Raw genomic sequence first — 17940 nt, 5'->3', positions numbered from 1 at the left:
TTGTTCTTTTTTATACATAAAATCAGAGAATCATCGAATGGCTTAGATTGGAAGGGACCATGAAGATCATTTAGTTAGAGCCCCTTGCCATGGGCAAGGTTGCCACCTCCTAGATCAGTCTGCCCAGGGCCCCATCCAACCTGGCCTCAAATGCATCCAAGAATGGGGATCTTTTATATAGTGTGTAGGTAATCACAGTAGACATAAATCTTACACTTGCATTGCACTTTACTTCTGACAGGTGGTTTTTTAACCTAGTCACACCCTGGCAGAAGTACTTCATCTCATGCTTTAGCTAAACACCACCTATGACTTTTTAAGTTACCTAAGATTGATATGTTTGTGTCGTTCCCATCAGCCTTTACACCTGACTTGCAGGGTGACGTGCATAGTAATTCCCAAAAAGATCTGAGTTGTTTTTGTTTCTATGGTACAATAAATAATATACACCTTGCGCAAAGCTCTTATCTGAATACATACAAGTACACTTTAGTTTTAACTATATTCTTTAAGAAAATAGGTATTATAGTTACTATGCATGCTTACGTGTGTACAATCCAGGAACAGGAGGACTTCTGAAGGTTACTTGGGCTGACCACTCAAAAGCAAGCTCAAAAGCAAGCTCAAAAGCAAGCTCAAGATACACCATATGCTCAGGGCAGTGCCCAACCAACTTCTGAGCATCTTCAGAATCAGAGATCCCACATCTTCTCTGCACTCCAGTTCCAATGTTTGACTGCTCTCATACTGACATTTTTTTCCTAATATATCATCAAAATGTCCCATGTTGTATCTTCCATTTCGCGTGTCTCGTCCTTTCATTGTGAACTCCAGTACAGAATCATGGAATATCCCGAACTGGAAGGCATCCACAGGCATCACTAAATCCAACTCCTGGTTCCACACAGGACCACTCAAAATTCATACGCTATGTTTGAAAACATTTTTCAAATGCTTCTTGAACTCTGGTAGCTTGGGACTGTGACTACTGCCTTGGAGAGCCTGTTCCAGTGTCCGATCACGCTCTGGTGAAGAACATTTCCTAATACTCAGCCTGATCCTCCTTTGATGCAGCTTCTTAAGTAAATTGTTCCCATTGGTGTATTTTTATTATTTCTTCAAATACTGCAGTCCAACAGAAGTAAACTGACTATGAATCCCCAGCTGGAATGAGTGAAGTTGCATGCTACTCATCTGCCTCAAAAAAACTAACCCTTCCCTTCCTCTTCTCCCTTTCCTTTCCCTTTCCTCTTCTGTTCCACCCTAGATGGAGTTAGCTAAAATAACAGATCTCTCTTATGTATTTTCAGTATTCAAAATTCAAGGCTCTGTGTCTTCTATAACAGGGTCAAAATAATGCAAAACCTGGGGTCCTCCATTTGCTTACATGGGCTGCAGCTAAAGTGTTTATTTCAGAAGATGAGAAAAAGATGCATCTCACTCTCTTTTGTTTTTCTTTAAAACTTCCTTTAGAATAGAGCAATGTGATTTACTAGTGGTGAACACGATCTTCAGTATGCCAGTTTCCCAATTTAGCAAGCAAATTTATGAGCTCTTTTTACATGTTAAGAGGAACTTCCTTGTGAAATTGCCTACTTTACTCCATGATTACATCTCAATCGCTGCAATAGGTTACAGTTCTAACATCATTTTAAAAATGAACAAAATGCAAGCAGTCAGACAATTCACATATTCCCAGAACTTAATCACCTAGTAAGAAAAAGCTGCTCAGAGACTTACATCACTACTAGCCTGTGATAGTAGGGATAGTAGGATAGTAGTGTCTTCATCACTCAACAGACCGAGGGCATGAAGCAGGAAAGCACCAGATCAGTGATGACTTGAATTCACTGTAAGCCTCCTAACCTCATGTTAAGACACCAGCCAGCCACATTTCCACTTTTTCCACTACGACTCCCCACACTACAGCAATTATTGCATCAATGTCATTGATACACGATAAATACGAATCACATCATAGTAGAACAAATGCCTATAATCCATAAGGATCCCTTCTGCCTTGGATGGTACATGAACCAAGAGTGAGTGGTACACAAGGGTTACAGGGATGGACTTTGTTTCAAATATAAAGCACAGTACACCTCATGCTAGACTTACTGCAGCCATTGAATTCATAAATTTTGTTAGACAAAGTAACAAACCACTTCTGCAAGCAAAGGAAAATGTGTGCACTTTTCAGACAGGTTTCCTGACTTACATTTCACCCATGAAGAGACTTGCTTCATTGACTAAAGCTGGATTTAATCTTAAAGCAAATTAGCAAAACATGAATATGTGCTCCAGATGTCAAGCACTTCCATGCTTCAAACAGCAGTCTTGTGGAACAGCAGCATAAACAATGGTAGTAGTCAAGCCAAGGAAATCCTCATGACTTTGATTTGTTTTGTAACCTTAATTAGGTCACTAGCATTTTAATTTTTCTAATCTAAAAGAACTGCTGTATGAAACTAGTCTCCCTCATGGTGTTCTTGTGTAATGTAGTTAGTATACACACTGCAAAAGCAGCCCTCAATAAAAGCTTTTCCACAAGGATCTGAGAGATGTTATTATCTTTTTATCCAGGTGTCTGTGTAAGATATTATTAAACAGTGCTGCTCTTTTCTTCTTGTAAATCACCTTGCTGAAGGTTGTTACAAAAAGAGGATTTCTCCTTGATGAACATAACATGAAATGAAACATATCCATTTTTAAGCAACCTCAGTGTGATGTATAAAACAGAATTCTAGAAAATACAGCTGAAGTGAAGTTCAGGGATCAATCAGCTCTATCTCAAATTTAAGACTTATTTTCATAGATGAAGATTTCATTGACTCAGTCAATCTATATAAGTATATTTGTAAGTCATAATTTTTAAATAGCCATCCTGAGTTCTATGCTGTAATTTTGGTTCACTGATTTTGATCTGCAGTGGATCAGCAGAAGGTATTATTCCTTTTCTCTCTTTCTTTCTTTCTTTTTTTTCTACAGCCTTTTCATGTCTTTAAAGCTATGCTCATCTATTCCTGGAGCCTGTTCTTTGCTAGATTAAGCAATTTAAATAATTCACTCTTTTAGCCCAGGTACATCCTCTAAACTGCTGCCAACTCCTTACCCTATGCCTCTCTTGAAGTGTGATGTCCCAAAGTGGACATAGTATAGCAGCTAAGTGCAGTGGAGCAGAGACATGGGACACTCGTGTTGGTCTCATGGTTGTTGTGGTTGTTTTCATTGTAGAATCACAGAATATCCCAAGTTGGAAGGGATCATAAGGATCATCAACTCCTGACTCCACAGAGAACCACCCAAAATTCAAACCCTATGTCTGAGAGTGTTGTCCTCACGCTCCTTGCCCTCTAGATCCTTCCCATCTTTGTAGCCCTCCTTAGATTGCAGTGCCCAAACCTGCACCCAGTGCTGGAGATGAGGCCGCACAGTGCAGAGCCCAGCAGGACAACCCGTTCCCTCACCCAGCTGGCAGTGTGGGTCTGACGCAGCTTCTCTGGGTACAGCTGGCCCCTTGGGCTGCCAGGGCACACAGTGCCTGGGCACAGTGGTAGTGTTCCACTTGCAGGGAACCTTCACCTGCTGTGTGTTGGGGGTGATGTTTTGAAGGCTCACCCGGCCTGGTATCATTACACCTACTGCACTGTAGAGTCCCGTGCTGCTCCTTTATTCAATGGAATCCTGTTTTTTCAAGTGCATGTTTCCAGTTCATCAAGAACATTTTGAATTCCAGTTGTAGCTTCCATGAAGGCCTTTATCACGATGAGCATTCCATTAATACCTACAGAAGTTTTCATTCTGCAAGCTAATTCAGACTGATAGAGGCTGCAGTGATTTAAGCTGCCTATTATTGTAGCTCCTTAATCCCCAAGAATGAGATCTTTTTCTCTTCTCTCTGAACAGCAGCTACCACAAATAGATGAATAGAAACTTTGTCTATATGCCTTTGTCTATGGTCTTTCAAACTTAGCTCTCCTCACTCAGCTTTTGCACCTTCCAGGTCATTTTTGCAGACTGGTTTAATTGTAAATTTCTGTAGAGCTTAAAGCACTCATTTTAACTTGGCAAAGAGGACTGACTATATATGCTTACCCCTACGTGTGGAGGAAGCGCCCCTCTAGCACAGGCTTGGCTAACACTGAGGTTTTTCTTATGCAGGAATTGCAAAAAGATTTGTGTCAGAGCCTTGTTCTGCTGTTAGTCTTATCATTACAATACAGGAATGCAGAATTTCTTTTTAAAAAATGCTCTCCTCAGTTCATATCAGAGAAAATGTGAGCAAGTCTTGTCCCTTATTTTTCTAACATATGAAAGATCTTTTCTGAAATGGAAAAGACAAGCCAATCCCTTAGGAGAACCAACTGATTTCAAGGACAAATGTGATATGAAATCTTACTTTTTTTCCCCTTGCTTTATTTATCTTCCAAAAAGATGCTTCCTTCCAATCCCTGTACAAAAAAAAAGTGTCCCCATAAGCATAATTTCACCATGTCTCTGCCAAATGTTGTAAAGGGAATTTGCTTCCAAGAGGTTCTTAGATCTAAAAGAAATGTTTGTTTGTTGTTTGCTTGTTTGTTTGTTGTTTTTGCCCACACTGGTTGTCTTGTATAGGTGATTCTATAATCAGGGGAGACAGCCATCCCAGGGTGGGTGAGATGAATGGTGACTCATGTCTGAGATCTTACCATTATCTACACTACAAAGACCATTTAGAGTAGCTGTCTCTCTTTAGAGCTTTAAAGTTAGATGAGGTGACCCAAATGGCAGATTAAACTAACAAAAGTTATCGTGCTGGGACAATGAAACCATCTAAACACAGCATTCATTGTGTGCTTAAACTAATCCCTGGGCTCAGGCACGGAGCACAGCCTGGAACTGCTCATACAGCAAGCGGGTCTTGCCTCTCCTGCACGGCCACATAGGTCATGGAGTACCATTGCTACCTAACTGATGCAGAGCTGGCTGAGGACTCACTCCTCAGTAATAAAGAAACTGTGCATGCTGTCTATCAATTCTGCTGAGCCATGTATGTATTTTTTTTTCTCCCTTTGGCCGTAATAACAACACGTATATTATCACTGCTGGATACTTCAGCACTTTTTAGTTCTGCATTTCTGTGTTTCTCTGTCCTATGCCCTTCAACATGTTGCATGTGAAAAATGCTGTCTGTTCTGGTTGTCTCTGCAGAAGAGCAGCAGATTTGTTTTCCTCCTTGCCATACATGCACTATGCAAGCCAAGTTTTCTAAGAAGTTTGCAGAAATGCTCAATATTTTCTCCAAGCTGACCCTGTGCTCTGCAGACTCAGTGCTTCTCAGGCTGGTTGGCTGATGTGGAGAAACTGAATTTTGCAGTCCCACATGGCTAGGAGAAACCTACAGAATAGCCACTGAAAAATTACTAACCTGCATTTAGAGAAGACCAAACAAGTTTTGTTAGGCCATGAGGGAGGGAGCAAATTGTGTGTGCACTCACATGAAGCAAACAAATGCAGATATATATGTCCTTATTCTTGCAGTCAGAAGATCATGATGCTTCCAGAGTGCTTCTTATTTTTCTTCTCTTTGTACACATTGCCACTAGGGGACGTTTTGTCATCACGTATCGCGTGCTATGCAGTTTTCCTTACAGTGGGTCCTGCTTTCTTTTCAGTCTTGGTACACATCCAGATCATGGCATGGATGTCTGAATTTCATAGGGCTTGTGGATGACCCATACTCAATGGGGCTGGGAAGGAGAGAAGTTTTTATTTCCCCCATTACTCTGAAGGAGCATATCTATCAACATTCCTTACAAAGCATGGCTGTTGGTTATTTCACAGCTTGTTGGAGCAACAAGAGAAAGCTGATGGCTGCCTCTCACTTTAATGTCCAGTGCTGAACATAGACACTGCTAGTGGTTTTGTGAATACAGAAGTAATATACAGGCACTGCAAATCAAGCTGGAAGGGACATCACCAGTGATGATGCATGTGAGGTATTTTCTGAAAGAACAAGAATATCTTTTAGACTAAATAATTAAAAATCAAATGCCAACATTCACATTCCACTCTTTTTTTTTTTTTTTTTTGCATTCTCATCTCATTTGTCCTGTGTTAACTGACTGGCTTAACCCAAGTCACTATCCACTCACCTACCTACATGATTTTTTTGTCTTTCCAATGCAGACAGAGCAGCTGGTGACTCTTTGGATCCTCTTTATTGCCACTATTGCTGGAAATGCCATCGTGCTCTTCTCTACATGGAGAAGGAAGAGGAAATCTCGAATGACCTTCTTTGTTACACAGTTGGCAATCACAGGTAGCGTGTGGGAGGGAAAGGGGCATTTAAGCTTTATAGCAATCGGTATGAAAACGACAAGAAGTTTTTGCACAAATAAGAAAATGCAAGCTCAGTGGTGAAGAATGCAGTTGCCACCTTACGTGCAGCTGCAGCTTGTCATAAGGCAGATGGATGGGTGCTTATCTTAGGGCTCAGTCTGCCTTTGATCTCAAAAGACGTTTCTAGATGTAGTAGTGTCTGTGTCAGCTGCAGCAGATGCAACTCATTGTTTTCACTGAATCTTATCTCCCAGCCTGAATTAGCATCCACATTTCCCAGAAGTCATGTCCCCAGCTGTTGTCATAGAACTGTTTAGATTAAAATAGTTTAAGATGAATCTCTAGTGTTTTTCTGCTTAAAATCCTTTCTAAAGTACTTCATTACAGTGTTGCTCCATCAATTGCGCGCTTGCATTGAAGAGTGAAAATAACTTCCTGTGGTCTCATTTAACCAAGTAACGGAGATATAAAGATGAATATGTAGAGAGGAACATACTTGGTAAATTGTTTTTTGTGTGGGAATAAGAATTATGTGGGAGAATGTACAGAAACCTGGCTTGTAAAACGTCACACCAAAAAGGAATGGAAACAAGAGCATAATCAGTACTTTGTTTCTCTGTGGCCTTGAATTGCCTGAATTTATGGAGTTTTAACAGTTTCCCAAGGGAAAAAGTGTACAGTTTCTATAACAATGTCCTGGTACTAACCCCTGCTTACAAGACAGATGTGCTGTATTGCTTGTGTATATAGGATGCATTTATTCTTTTTCTGTTGCTTTTTTTTTTTTTTGTAAGAAACTATAGGAATTACACAATTTTTCTACAAAACAGCTATTTAATACATGTTTTCCCAGAAATCTTGAGTTCTCATTTGATATCTGTTGTATCTGTTTAAACTGGAAAATCAAAAGATAAAAACAAAAGTCCCCAATTTTTAACATGTATATTCTGCAAATAAATTAACTCCTGCTCATGGTCTCAATCTGATCTGCCCAGGGTCTTGTCCTGTTTGAAGATCAACCCTTACCTGAAACAACTGCAACAAGGTGTGCAAAGTTATGTGGAGGGACTGGCCCATAACTACACATAATATAAGAATTACTGCAAGATGAGGAGGTGAAGACTTGCAGTGGGTCTTCTGAAGAGCTGATGGCTGGGTTTTGCGTTTGCCTGTAAGGCATCCATAATAAAAGGCTTCACTTCTTATCTTGGTTGTGACTTTAATGTCACTTTCTTTGTGCGCCAGAGGTATTTTCCATCAGATATGCTGACATGGTCTCACAGCACACTTTGAAAACTGCAATCTGAGATCACATGTATCCATAGGAGTTTCAAGCCAGTTTCTGCTGAAAGAGCTCCTAACCCCAGATTAATATGGAGAAGATGGTAAAAGGTAGGCAGACAAGCAGTAACATGGGACAAGAACAGAAAAGTGCATGAAGCCTCAGATGGACATGGTTCACTTTCTACCTGATGGCATCAGGGAGCAGAGTACTGGGGACAACTGTCATGAGAAGGGCTTTGGAAGAAAGATGGGTGGAAAATGGCCCCATCACACAGATGACACAAATGCAAGGCTCACTGTCAGAGCAAATGCACGGGTCAGCATGGTCATAGAAGACGGCTTCTAATATGAAGAGACCAAGGAAATAGCAAAAGGCCTTGTTCTAGTAAGAAAACACATGTATTTTCTGCAGCAGATGAAGAATCAGCTTAAGGACACAGGTATCCAGGTCAAATGAAAATAAGAAATAATAGGATAGTATTGGTCAGGACTACTTGAGAGGCAGCTAGTCCATGTGAGGTGTACCAGGAGGAGACTAATGTTGGTGCTGTGCTGGGTAGGAGTTCTGTCATTTTTGCACCCATAGGAAAGGCTACTTTGCTGGATTAAAACAGAGTCGGATGGTGAGCTATGTGCTGCGGATTTGAACGCAGCCTACACGATGGGAGGAGAAGGGACTGCAAACACAGTTTTGAAGAAGCTGCAGTAATCAGTGACAAAAACAAGGAGGCATATCCGATTAGATGCAGGCAGCACTTAATGTTCTACAGCTGACATTACCATATTGACTAAGGTCCACGTGTTAATCACGCTAGCTCTTCTGATCTCCTCTTTCCTAAAATCAACTCCAACTTGCAAAATCAGTCCTTGAAAGTGCCTCAGTTCAACAGCATATTACAGAAATTCCCATAGAAATTCACCTGACACCCACATTTGCAATGTTAGAAGAGTTAACACCACTTTGAACAGCAAGGCTCCTTTCAAGCAGTGTTGATTTCTTCCTTGTGATGCAGGAGTCAGACCTCTAATTTATCTTCCCTCACCAAGAGTTCCTGTCAGTATTTTGGCACAAAAAAATGACTTAATTCCTGAAATGGAGCCATTTCACTTCCTTATCTTCAAAAATATTAATAAGAACAAAGCAAGCTGGCAACAGTCATCAGCCTTTCACAACAAGTTATGAGGTAGACACAGAACATTATGAAAACACAGGCTTGTCACATTGCTTTGACATGCCAGGCATATTTAAATCCTACTAACTGAAGCCTAATCTCCTGACAATCAGTTTCTGCTTACTCAATCTTACTACTTCCATCTATTTTTGAATTCTTAAAATATTAATTATTTCTGCCAAGGAGCAAGAGAGAAGAATAATGAATACAGTATCATCAATGCAGGCATTTCTAAGCCATTTTAAAACTTCTTTTCTATAGATATGTGGTTCATCAGTTGAGTAGCATCCCCAATTCTCACATCTTCCCACTAACGTAGTAATAATATAAAATGAAAATATAGTTTCTGTGTTACAATAGACAAGGTATTCAAAGCGAATTGTGCATAATACGTGAATAGGAAATGAGTACTGTTGTTCTCCTTGACTCATTGCCAAGCCAGATGGAGAAGTAACAAACTGGTTGAGGCTTCCTTCAACATGACTGAAATTCAATGTTCTCACTCACTTGGCAAATTCACAGATAAGACTCATACATATCCCTCACTACACTGCAATTCGACATGGTACTGGAGGATGCAGGAATCTGTAGGTACGTAAAGATCTTGCTGAAGCCTGGATTCAGAGAGTATTTCTTATTAAGTAAATGCCTATAAAATGGCTGTGTCAGTACTGCATTTATGTCTATGTTTAACTCTCAGCTCATGCTTAAATTGCCTTAAAATTAACTAGGAATTAAGTACTAGGAAATCAGCTAAGAGTTAACAGCTGAGTTGAACAATAGTACTAATCACTCATCAGCTAATTTAACAAAGAGTAATATTGCTATGTTTGTCTTGTGCTCAATTTGCTTTTGGGCATACTCTTTTTTTTTTTTTCCCCAATGTTTTTCTTAGAAACAAGCTATTCTGTGAAGATTGAAACTAAAGGTAGGTTTCCTACAGATTTCTATCTAGGCAATTTAGTTTCTCAGAAAGTGTAAGCTTTGAAGATTATCCTGTGGGGAGGGTATTTCTAAACACTTTTTCCCAAATAGATCTCTTCTGAGTTTAACACAATTTATACTCATTGGCATAGCTGTCTCTACTGGCAGGAAACCCTCTTGTATCTCCCTCTATCTGATGCCATTTCACATACCTTGCAGAGCCTTAGTGTCTTTAAGATTTCTGCCTCTGACTGAATTCTCCAAGTGGTTCAAGAACAAAGAGTGGGATCTTACAGACTGGTAAGTTCACAGACACTGTGATCATGCTGGAAATTTTCAAGTGAAATACGGTTGCACTCAGAAAATATTTCAATCTATTCAGACTTTCACAACAAGTTATGAGGTAGACACAGAACATTATGAAAACACAGGCTTGTCTCATTGCTTTGACATGCCAAATATGCTTATTTAGGTATTGCTGTGGTCTTAAATTTTTTGAAGACAAAAAAATAAAAAGAATGCCAGCTAACTTCTATGGTAGCATACACACAAACAGAAAAGCAAAAGAGAAAGATGTGAAAAAATATTCAGCTACAGTCTAACTTGTGATATAACCACCAAAATCTAAGGGATGACCAAAGAATTTCACTGGAAAGACAAGGAGGTATTTTTTTGAAGTGTTTCTTTGCATCACTTCCAGCTTTCTCATTTGCTCCCAGGAAACCAGACTACAGAAAGTGGCCTTGGTCCTCAAGCAACTGTGCTCATTTTATTTAGTGTTTAGTAAAAAAGCAGTACAACAAGAACAAGCCGTAAGAGGGTTATGTGAACAAATAGGCAGAGATGGGCCTTGCTGAAGCAGGACTTACTTCATTTCTGTGCTGTTTAGCCACGGACTTCTGGGATGACTTTGGTCAAGATGACTGAAGGCAGAATCTGAGTACTCGCCTACACTAAATTGGTGCACCTAACTCAACTACTACAATGGCTAACACGAACAAACACATTAAAAGTTGCCCTTTCTTTCTGCTTCTTTTTTTTCTCAGCACTCCATCTGCCTAATTTCCAAATGTGATCTCCTCCGGAGGCTTTGGGTAATGAAACTACACCCAAACCACTATGTTACTAGCTGCTTTAATGGGCTGTATATGTCCTTCACTATTTTTTTCCTTGTCACTTTGACTTGAACGAATGAAGATGACTTGTTAGTCCATGGTCTATACAAAAGCTTAATATAATAAAACCATTACCAGAATTAACATGTAGAACAATATTAACAGATAATTCTCATCCAGCTTTTCATCTGGAAAATTGAACTTGTAATATTTCCTCGCTTCAGAGAAATCATAAGTACAAATTCATCAGTTTTACAAGTACCTTAAATATCAAAGTGATAATGAGCATTGGAAGTTAATTGCATAGAGTCAATTAGCTTCTAATTCAGTAAGTCACCTTATTGGAGGTGGACTGTTGGCAGCCAAAGAGCCAATCCAGTTCCTAGCTATACTGGAAAACTTTCATTTTGCCAGTTGGGTCTTGGCTGGAGCTTGCCACTGATTCACTGCCCAAGACACAGAAACACAATGTAGAATGCTGAACTGGAGTAGATTTTATTCCATCAATCTCCAGAAATCCTTGGCTTTCTCCTCTTTTCACACTTTTATTTGCTGCTTATTTTTGAAAAGAAAAAAAAAAAAAGCCTGAGGAAAAGGGAGAGACTTTTTTTTTTTTTTTGCATTGTTTTCTTTTATGTTAATAATCCTACTTGTAGTGAAGAAGACTTGGGAGAAGTTACAGTTGTACTGCACAGTTCACTGACAAAATTGAAAGGAAGATGTCTGCATTTTTTATGTTCATTATTTCCTAAAACATCTTGAAAATGTAATTAACATATGGTAATGAAACACTTTCTGGTAATGGAGTCTCTGTGCTCTACACTTCATGTTCCTGTGACTACTGAAAAGTGTATGTCAAAATTAGGAAGGAAGAGCAGCATTTGTAAATATTGCCACAGGCACAGATATTGGAATTTGCTGGAGTATGCAAAAGCAGCTAAATTTCACCATTTCAGAAGCAGACTGTTTATCAGACACCTAGTTTGAAGTCCAATGACTCTGCAAATCATCTGTGTGTGTCTTGAAAAACAGGGGAAGAAATAGATTACACCAATCTTTTCTCGGCAGATTAGAGCAACTATGAGGTTTAACAAAACTGTTCATTTTGTATTCACAGAATAAATGAGAATCAATTAACCAAGTGCAAAAATAGTCTCAGGGAATAAGAAAAGCAATGTTAATATTATTTATTCAGTGCATCCTGTGGAACTATGTTGACTCTTCTGGACTGGGAGTGAATAAGAAAATTCACTGCATGGTTGCATTAGATGCCTGGAGAAGAAGCAATCATTTTCCATCCTGATGCTGCCAAGAAGACTAATTCAGTAAGTGGAAAGCTACAAGGGACTTACTTAGTGTAACTCCCCCAGTGTGAGACATAAGTCAGGATAAGATATATGTGGTGATGTCACTATCTGCATTACCTCATGGTAGCACATGGCAAACCAGATCTGATATCCATTGCCATTCCTGGCAATTTAATGCCACCTTGTAAAAACAGAAGTTCTCCTTTGAATTCTTACTCACATCTAAGATGAATCATAGTACCCTAGATCATAATAAATCACTAGGGCACTGATGCTATACAATTCCAGTTTTACTATACTATCAGTTCTTGCGTGGACAGCCACGAACATTTCTAACGTGTATCTATCCTGATGTCTCCAAACCTGATTTAGATGAGGTAAAAAGTGGAATACATCTAGAATTTGGGCAAGGAAACCAAGAGTGAGCTTTAACACCAAAACTGAGAGACAGAAAGCAGCTTTGTGTGAAGGAGGAGCATTGTCTCTTAGGGGGGATATGGACCTCCATTTTACAGTGCTTGGTCATACAGCCAAAGGAAAATAGTCACGGAAAACAAAGATGATTCCATGTTTTGGAGGTAAAGTTGTGCTCCCACAAGACTGGGGCTCTAAGAGAAAAGTTGGCCTTGGAGAACTGATGTTAATCTTGGTGGGCTGGTTGTAGTCTTGGGGAACTGACAGTAAACCTGATGTGCAGAGCAGCTGGATTGCATTTGCCTTCTACATACAGGGCAAAGAAGCATGCAGGGAAAGATAAAGAAACAGTGATGGAGCTGACCTTGACAGAGTAGCTGGAGTTTTAGACTAGAAATGGTACCCCAAAAAGCAGACTGGCTAGTAACCTCCAAGGTGGCATTTGTGGAGGCTGGACTCTCCCTGAGAGCATAGAAATATGCTGTAGATTTGCTGAAAACTAATTCAGTTTCAGTTTCAGTTTCCAATCCTGAACCAAATACAAAGTGTTTTTAACCACCCTGGACCCAAACTTGTATACTTTAAATTTTGCCTAATGCTCACTGACTGTATTTTCAGATGCCTTCTTAAAGGCTCACTGGAGAGTTCAGGGCTGGAAACAATGTGCCCATTTGCTATTACTCCATCTGCTGTAGCCCACTGCAGCAGGAAAAAGTAATGCTGGCACAGAAGCAAAAATAACTGAAGTGTTGTATCTCTAACAGTAGAAAGAAATGTCCCTCCCATTAGTGGAAATATAAAGATAACGAGCTCTCCAAATTTGCTACTGGAAGCAAGAATGGTCATCCACTTAAAAACTCTGTAATGATTGTTATTTATATAGCCGACTTTAATCTCACAAATGCAGGAACAAAATGTCCATGATTCATGGTTTGTAATTAATGCAATCACAGCCCACTAAGCAGGCAACCTTAAACCAGCATTTTTCAGGCTATTGTGTCTGAACAGTGGTCCTCAGATCCATTACAGGTAGCAAAATACACACTGCAGCATAGACTGCATGAGGCACAGTGCCCCACAGACAAGGATCAGCCATGAACAAAGCCACTTCTTTCCCATTTGCTCAATGTACAGTATCTATATCCTGTTCTGGAAGCGGATAGTTCGTGTCACCCATAGGTGCTCGGAGTGGAATTTTCACAGTGCCCGCTGATATAAACCGTATCCAGTTTAGGATTAAGTATGGCAATATGGCTTTTTTTCGTATCACACAGGACCACCTGGAACCCCGAGAATCTGGCAATGAAAATGAGGTGTTTTTGTCTCATCTGCATATCAGTCACTGTTATGCTCTCAAGCCAGAGAGAACCTTTTTCTACTTTGTGGAGCCATGACACATTTTCAGTAGAGGCAGGGATTCCTTTATAAAGAATTTAAGCCTTTCCATAAATAAACTTTTCTGACTTAATAGTCTTTAGCCCACAAATCCCCCTGCCTCTAAAGCACAGAGAAAAACAGACACCAGCGTGCCTGTAGATACTCAGTGCCATGCACAATGACTATTCTTTCGTATATATATGCTTAAATCACAAGCAGGCACCAGACTTCTCTTCCTAAGTCACCCAGTATTGCCTCTAAATATCATCCCAAAGGCTTGGGCCTTTGGACACTGCCACAATGGAAAAGACAAAATTACTGGAACACCTGGTGATAATCCAATTTCCCCAAATTCACCTCAGATCATACATGTTTAATCTGCAGTGGAACTGGTCACTTTCTTTGCTTTGCCTGGGTAATAAGTCATTTCTGAAAGGATTAAAAAATGATGAATGAACCTCAGATGCCCTATCTTTATTCAAAGGCACTGTCTTCTCATTTCAACAGATACACAAAGCAGAAACTTGATTCCACTTCCCACCTACAGATTTCCACACAGGAGAGCAACATTTACCATTTATATTATTTTAAAATGAGCTGTCATTTATTCAGAACCTTGCATACAAATGCTGTTCCTGACTATGTGCTTGTGTGACTAAAATGAAAGCATTTCCTTTCAGCCAGCTTTTGCTAGTAGCATTTTTTCCCTTTCACCATCAACGTGATTTCTCTAACCCTGTGCTGAGACCTGCACTATGCAGCTAAATTGCTGTGCCATCACAGCTCTGCTGATACGGTAGGATTGCCTGGAGATCATAAAGGTTTGCCTGGCCAAATACAGTATTTCTGAGGTCTGTAGAGCAAAAAGTGGGCTGGGTGTGTATACTAGAGCAACCACATCATATTTGAAAGAAATAGCAAGAAGAACAATCAATTTCTGATCTTAGCAGCTTTTCTATTTAGTCTAGTGAAACGTGACTTAAGCAAATATCTCCAGATATGTTCTTTCTCTTATAACTGGGCCGTGTAGTATTTTGGTGACAACACATATTTGCAGGTCTATGAGCCAAAGAGAGTTTAATCTGTGACCTTCTTCACCTGAGGGAGTTACTGTTACTGGGGAAATCATATCTTTAGCTTTATAAGGCATCATTATCAGGAGGAAGAAGGGAAAGAAAACGATCTCTTAGCTTCTTTTCACATACAGCGGACTAGGGCTGAAGGAAAGCATGAGGCTCAACTTCAGTCCTGAGAAACACAATGGGCTGTAACTGTCATAGAGATAACTGGATTAACTTTCATTACTGCATTCTTTCATGCTGATTTTCACATTAGGGATTATTCATGCCATCTATTTTAGGCGCCTGACTGTAGGTATGTAAGATAGGAAGTTGCTTTTGCTATGATACATCCATAGCCAATAGAGGAAAGGTTTCTGAGCTGCCTTTAAGTTTTTCTGGCTGTATAGAAGGATTCAGTTCCTAATTTAGACCCTTGAAGTTGACTATATAAATCCCTCTGACATTCATACATCATCAGATATGTCAAGATTAATGTTCCTCTCTGACAACTAAGAACCTAATCCTCTACTGCAAGAATAAGGCCTCCAAATGCTCTGAATCAAACCCCATCAGAAAATATAAAGCTTTCAAATGGAAGTATTTTCATCTTCTTTTTTTCTTTTCTTTTCTTTTCTTTTCTTTTCTTTTCTTTTCTTTTCTTTTCTTTTCTTTTCTTTTCTTTTCTTTTCTTTTCTTTTCTTTTCTTTTCTTNTTTTCTTTTCTTTTCTTTTCTTTTCTTTTCTTTTCTTTTCTTTTCTTTTCTTTTCTTTTCTTTTCTTTTCTTTTCTTTTCTTTTTTTTTTTTTATGCATGGTAATGCATATCAACATGTTATGTGATGGAAAACACATAATTTTCAGCTGATCTATATATCTAAATAGCCACCTGGAATTTGTCCAAACTTTTCTGGCCTCTTACCAAAGGACAATTTGTTCAAGAGGAATCCAGAAAAAAATAGTGTATCTTAAATGTTAAATGTTATTCCAAACCTGTGCAGTAACACTGTGGCTGCATGACTAACCTCGGAGTAGAACCTCTGCAGATAGATAGATGCAGTAAATAGCTGCTATGCCCTGGTTCATGAGCAGTAAGAACAGCATGAAATTACTAAAGGGTGTAATGTGGATATGGACATATTTTAGAAGCTCAGTCTGTTTCTGCACACATTAATACACACCAAAAGGAAAAAAAAAACTAAAGAACAAACTTTACAGTATTAAACTGAGGTTCACAGTACAAATGTTGAAATGCAAAAGAAACTTGCAGGTAGGTCATGTATTTCTCCATGCCTTCTTGACTTAGACAGTATGAGGGCATAAGTAGGCAGGTGGTACCTAGAGAGAGAAAAGGGTGAAGATCTGCTTAACAAGAACATGGATGTTCAGACCAGGATGGAAATTACACCTGGATAAACCCCCAAGCTTTTCACTTCCATGTCAGGCTTCTTGCTGCTTCTTAAGAAACAAGGCTAACAACACTAAAAAGCAGAAGCGAATGGTTGATCATACTGATTTATTTGATGAGGAGGTCACTGATAATGAACAGACACAAATTTTCCTTGTAATATGTTTGTACTTTCATTGTAAATTAGCAAAAGAGAACAATAGACGAACTATTATCCAAACATAACCAAAGCCTGTAGACTAGAATGGGGTACTAGGAGCGAATCAGCACATGGGAATTGCTTTGTAGCTCTATAAAATTGAAGAAACATGACAAAAACAAAAGTATAAATATTAAAAAAAAATAATCTTGAAAGTGTATGAAAGTATTTTTATGAAGTCATTTAAGAATTAGTTGCCATAATGAATTAGGAAATAATGTTAAAAGCAAAAATCAGAAGCCATTCACTGGATGTGCTAGGACAGCTTTTCATCTGCTGAGTTTTTAATATAACCTTAATTAAGGAGACAAATACCACCTCTCTACATTTTAAGATGGTATTGTTCTATGAAAGGATATGTTCTAGTCTTGAGTGGAGGGACTGATTTCTATCCACTTCCACTTTCTAGCTCACAGAGGCAGAAAGAAAAACAGGAACTGGTGCTGTGTGTGAGTGAGATGGAGATCCTAGAAAATGGCTTTCCCTTACTACAGAGATAGTGATCAAATAAACACTGTTTTCCTAAAGTATTGTGGAGATACTCCTATGTTACTGCTAAGCCCACAAAACTTGTTACAGTGTCTTAAATATTGTAATTTCGTACTGCTCCTTAGAAATTGCCTCTCTGGTGACGTATGCTAAGTCAAATACAGTACAAGAAATGTCAGTTCCTGCCCAGTCTTTTTTGTTTTGTGAAACATGCAAACTATTCAAAAATCAAGGGGCCATTCTCTGTTGTTTAAATGTCATTGCTCAGTATGTAATGAAGTGCAAGGGCATTGTCCTTTACTCCTGGAAACCAGTTGCAGATCCCAATTGAAACATGAAAAACAAAAGAAGCATTTTCTTTTAGACCTAGCCTGGAAACTAAATAGCTTCACCAATTCTGAGACCAGCTTTGTACATAACCTTGAAAACATAAGATTTCTTTGGTGTTTTCGCTCGCCCCTCTTACTAAAAGGGGTATACCATGTCCCCTCTTCCGTCTTTCATTTTCACAATCAATTTAAATTTGAGTTTGTGGATTTCCCTGACAGAAGTACACATGGGCAGCCAACAAGTCTGCAGCACTGGCTGCATGGGATCCATCAAGTCTGTATGGCAGCACTGATCCACTCGTATGCAGCACATGCATTTTCAGTCTCTGCTGATCTTCTGATGAATTTTTACAGCTCTGCAGTACTAAACTCAATACATAAAATGTGTTTCTTTTTATCAGTGTTTTTAGTGACAAATCTCATTGCTCTATGTCAGAAATTCTCATGAAATTTTAATGCACCACAGGCAATACAGCAAAGAAAACTACCCACCTGAAACCTTTGCAAGGCAAAATATCTAATCTAATGTTAATACTTAAGAACCA

At 39.1% G+C, this 17940-nt stretch overlaps 1 protein-coding gene across 1 annotated transcript in view; it reads left to right on the top strand.

The window, feature by feature from the left end:
* NPSR1 (neuropeptide S receptor 1) overlaps positions 1 to 17940 on the top strand; it is a 55291-nt gene that overhangs the window by 7151 nt on the left and 30200 nt on the right. The window contains exon 2 of the mRNA XM_021388673.1: positions 6169 to 6301. Within this exon, the coding sequence (XP_021244348.1) occupies positions 6169 to 6301 (133 nt within the window). The remainder of the gene's footprint in view (positions 1 to 6168; positions 6302 to 17940) is intronic.

This window comes from Numida meleagris, chromosome 2 (assembly GCF_002078875.1).
Source record: "Numida meleagris isolate 19003 breed g44 Domestic line chromosome 2, NumMel1.0, whole genome shotgun sequence".
Taxonomy (NCBI): domain Eukaryota; kingdom Metazoa; phylum Chordata; class Aves; order Galliformes; family Numididae; genus Numida; species Numida meleagris.
The sequence above is the reverse complement of the archived record's forward strand: the minus strand, read 5'-3'. Positions and strand labels throughout refer to the sequence as shown.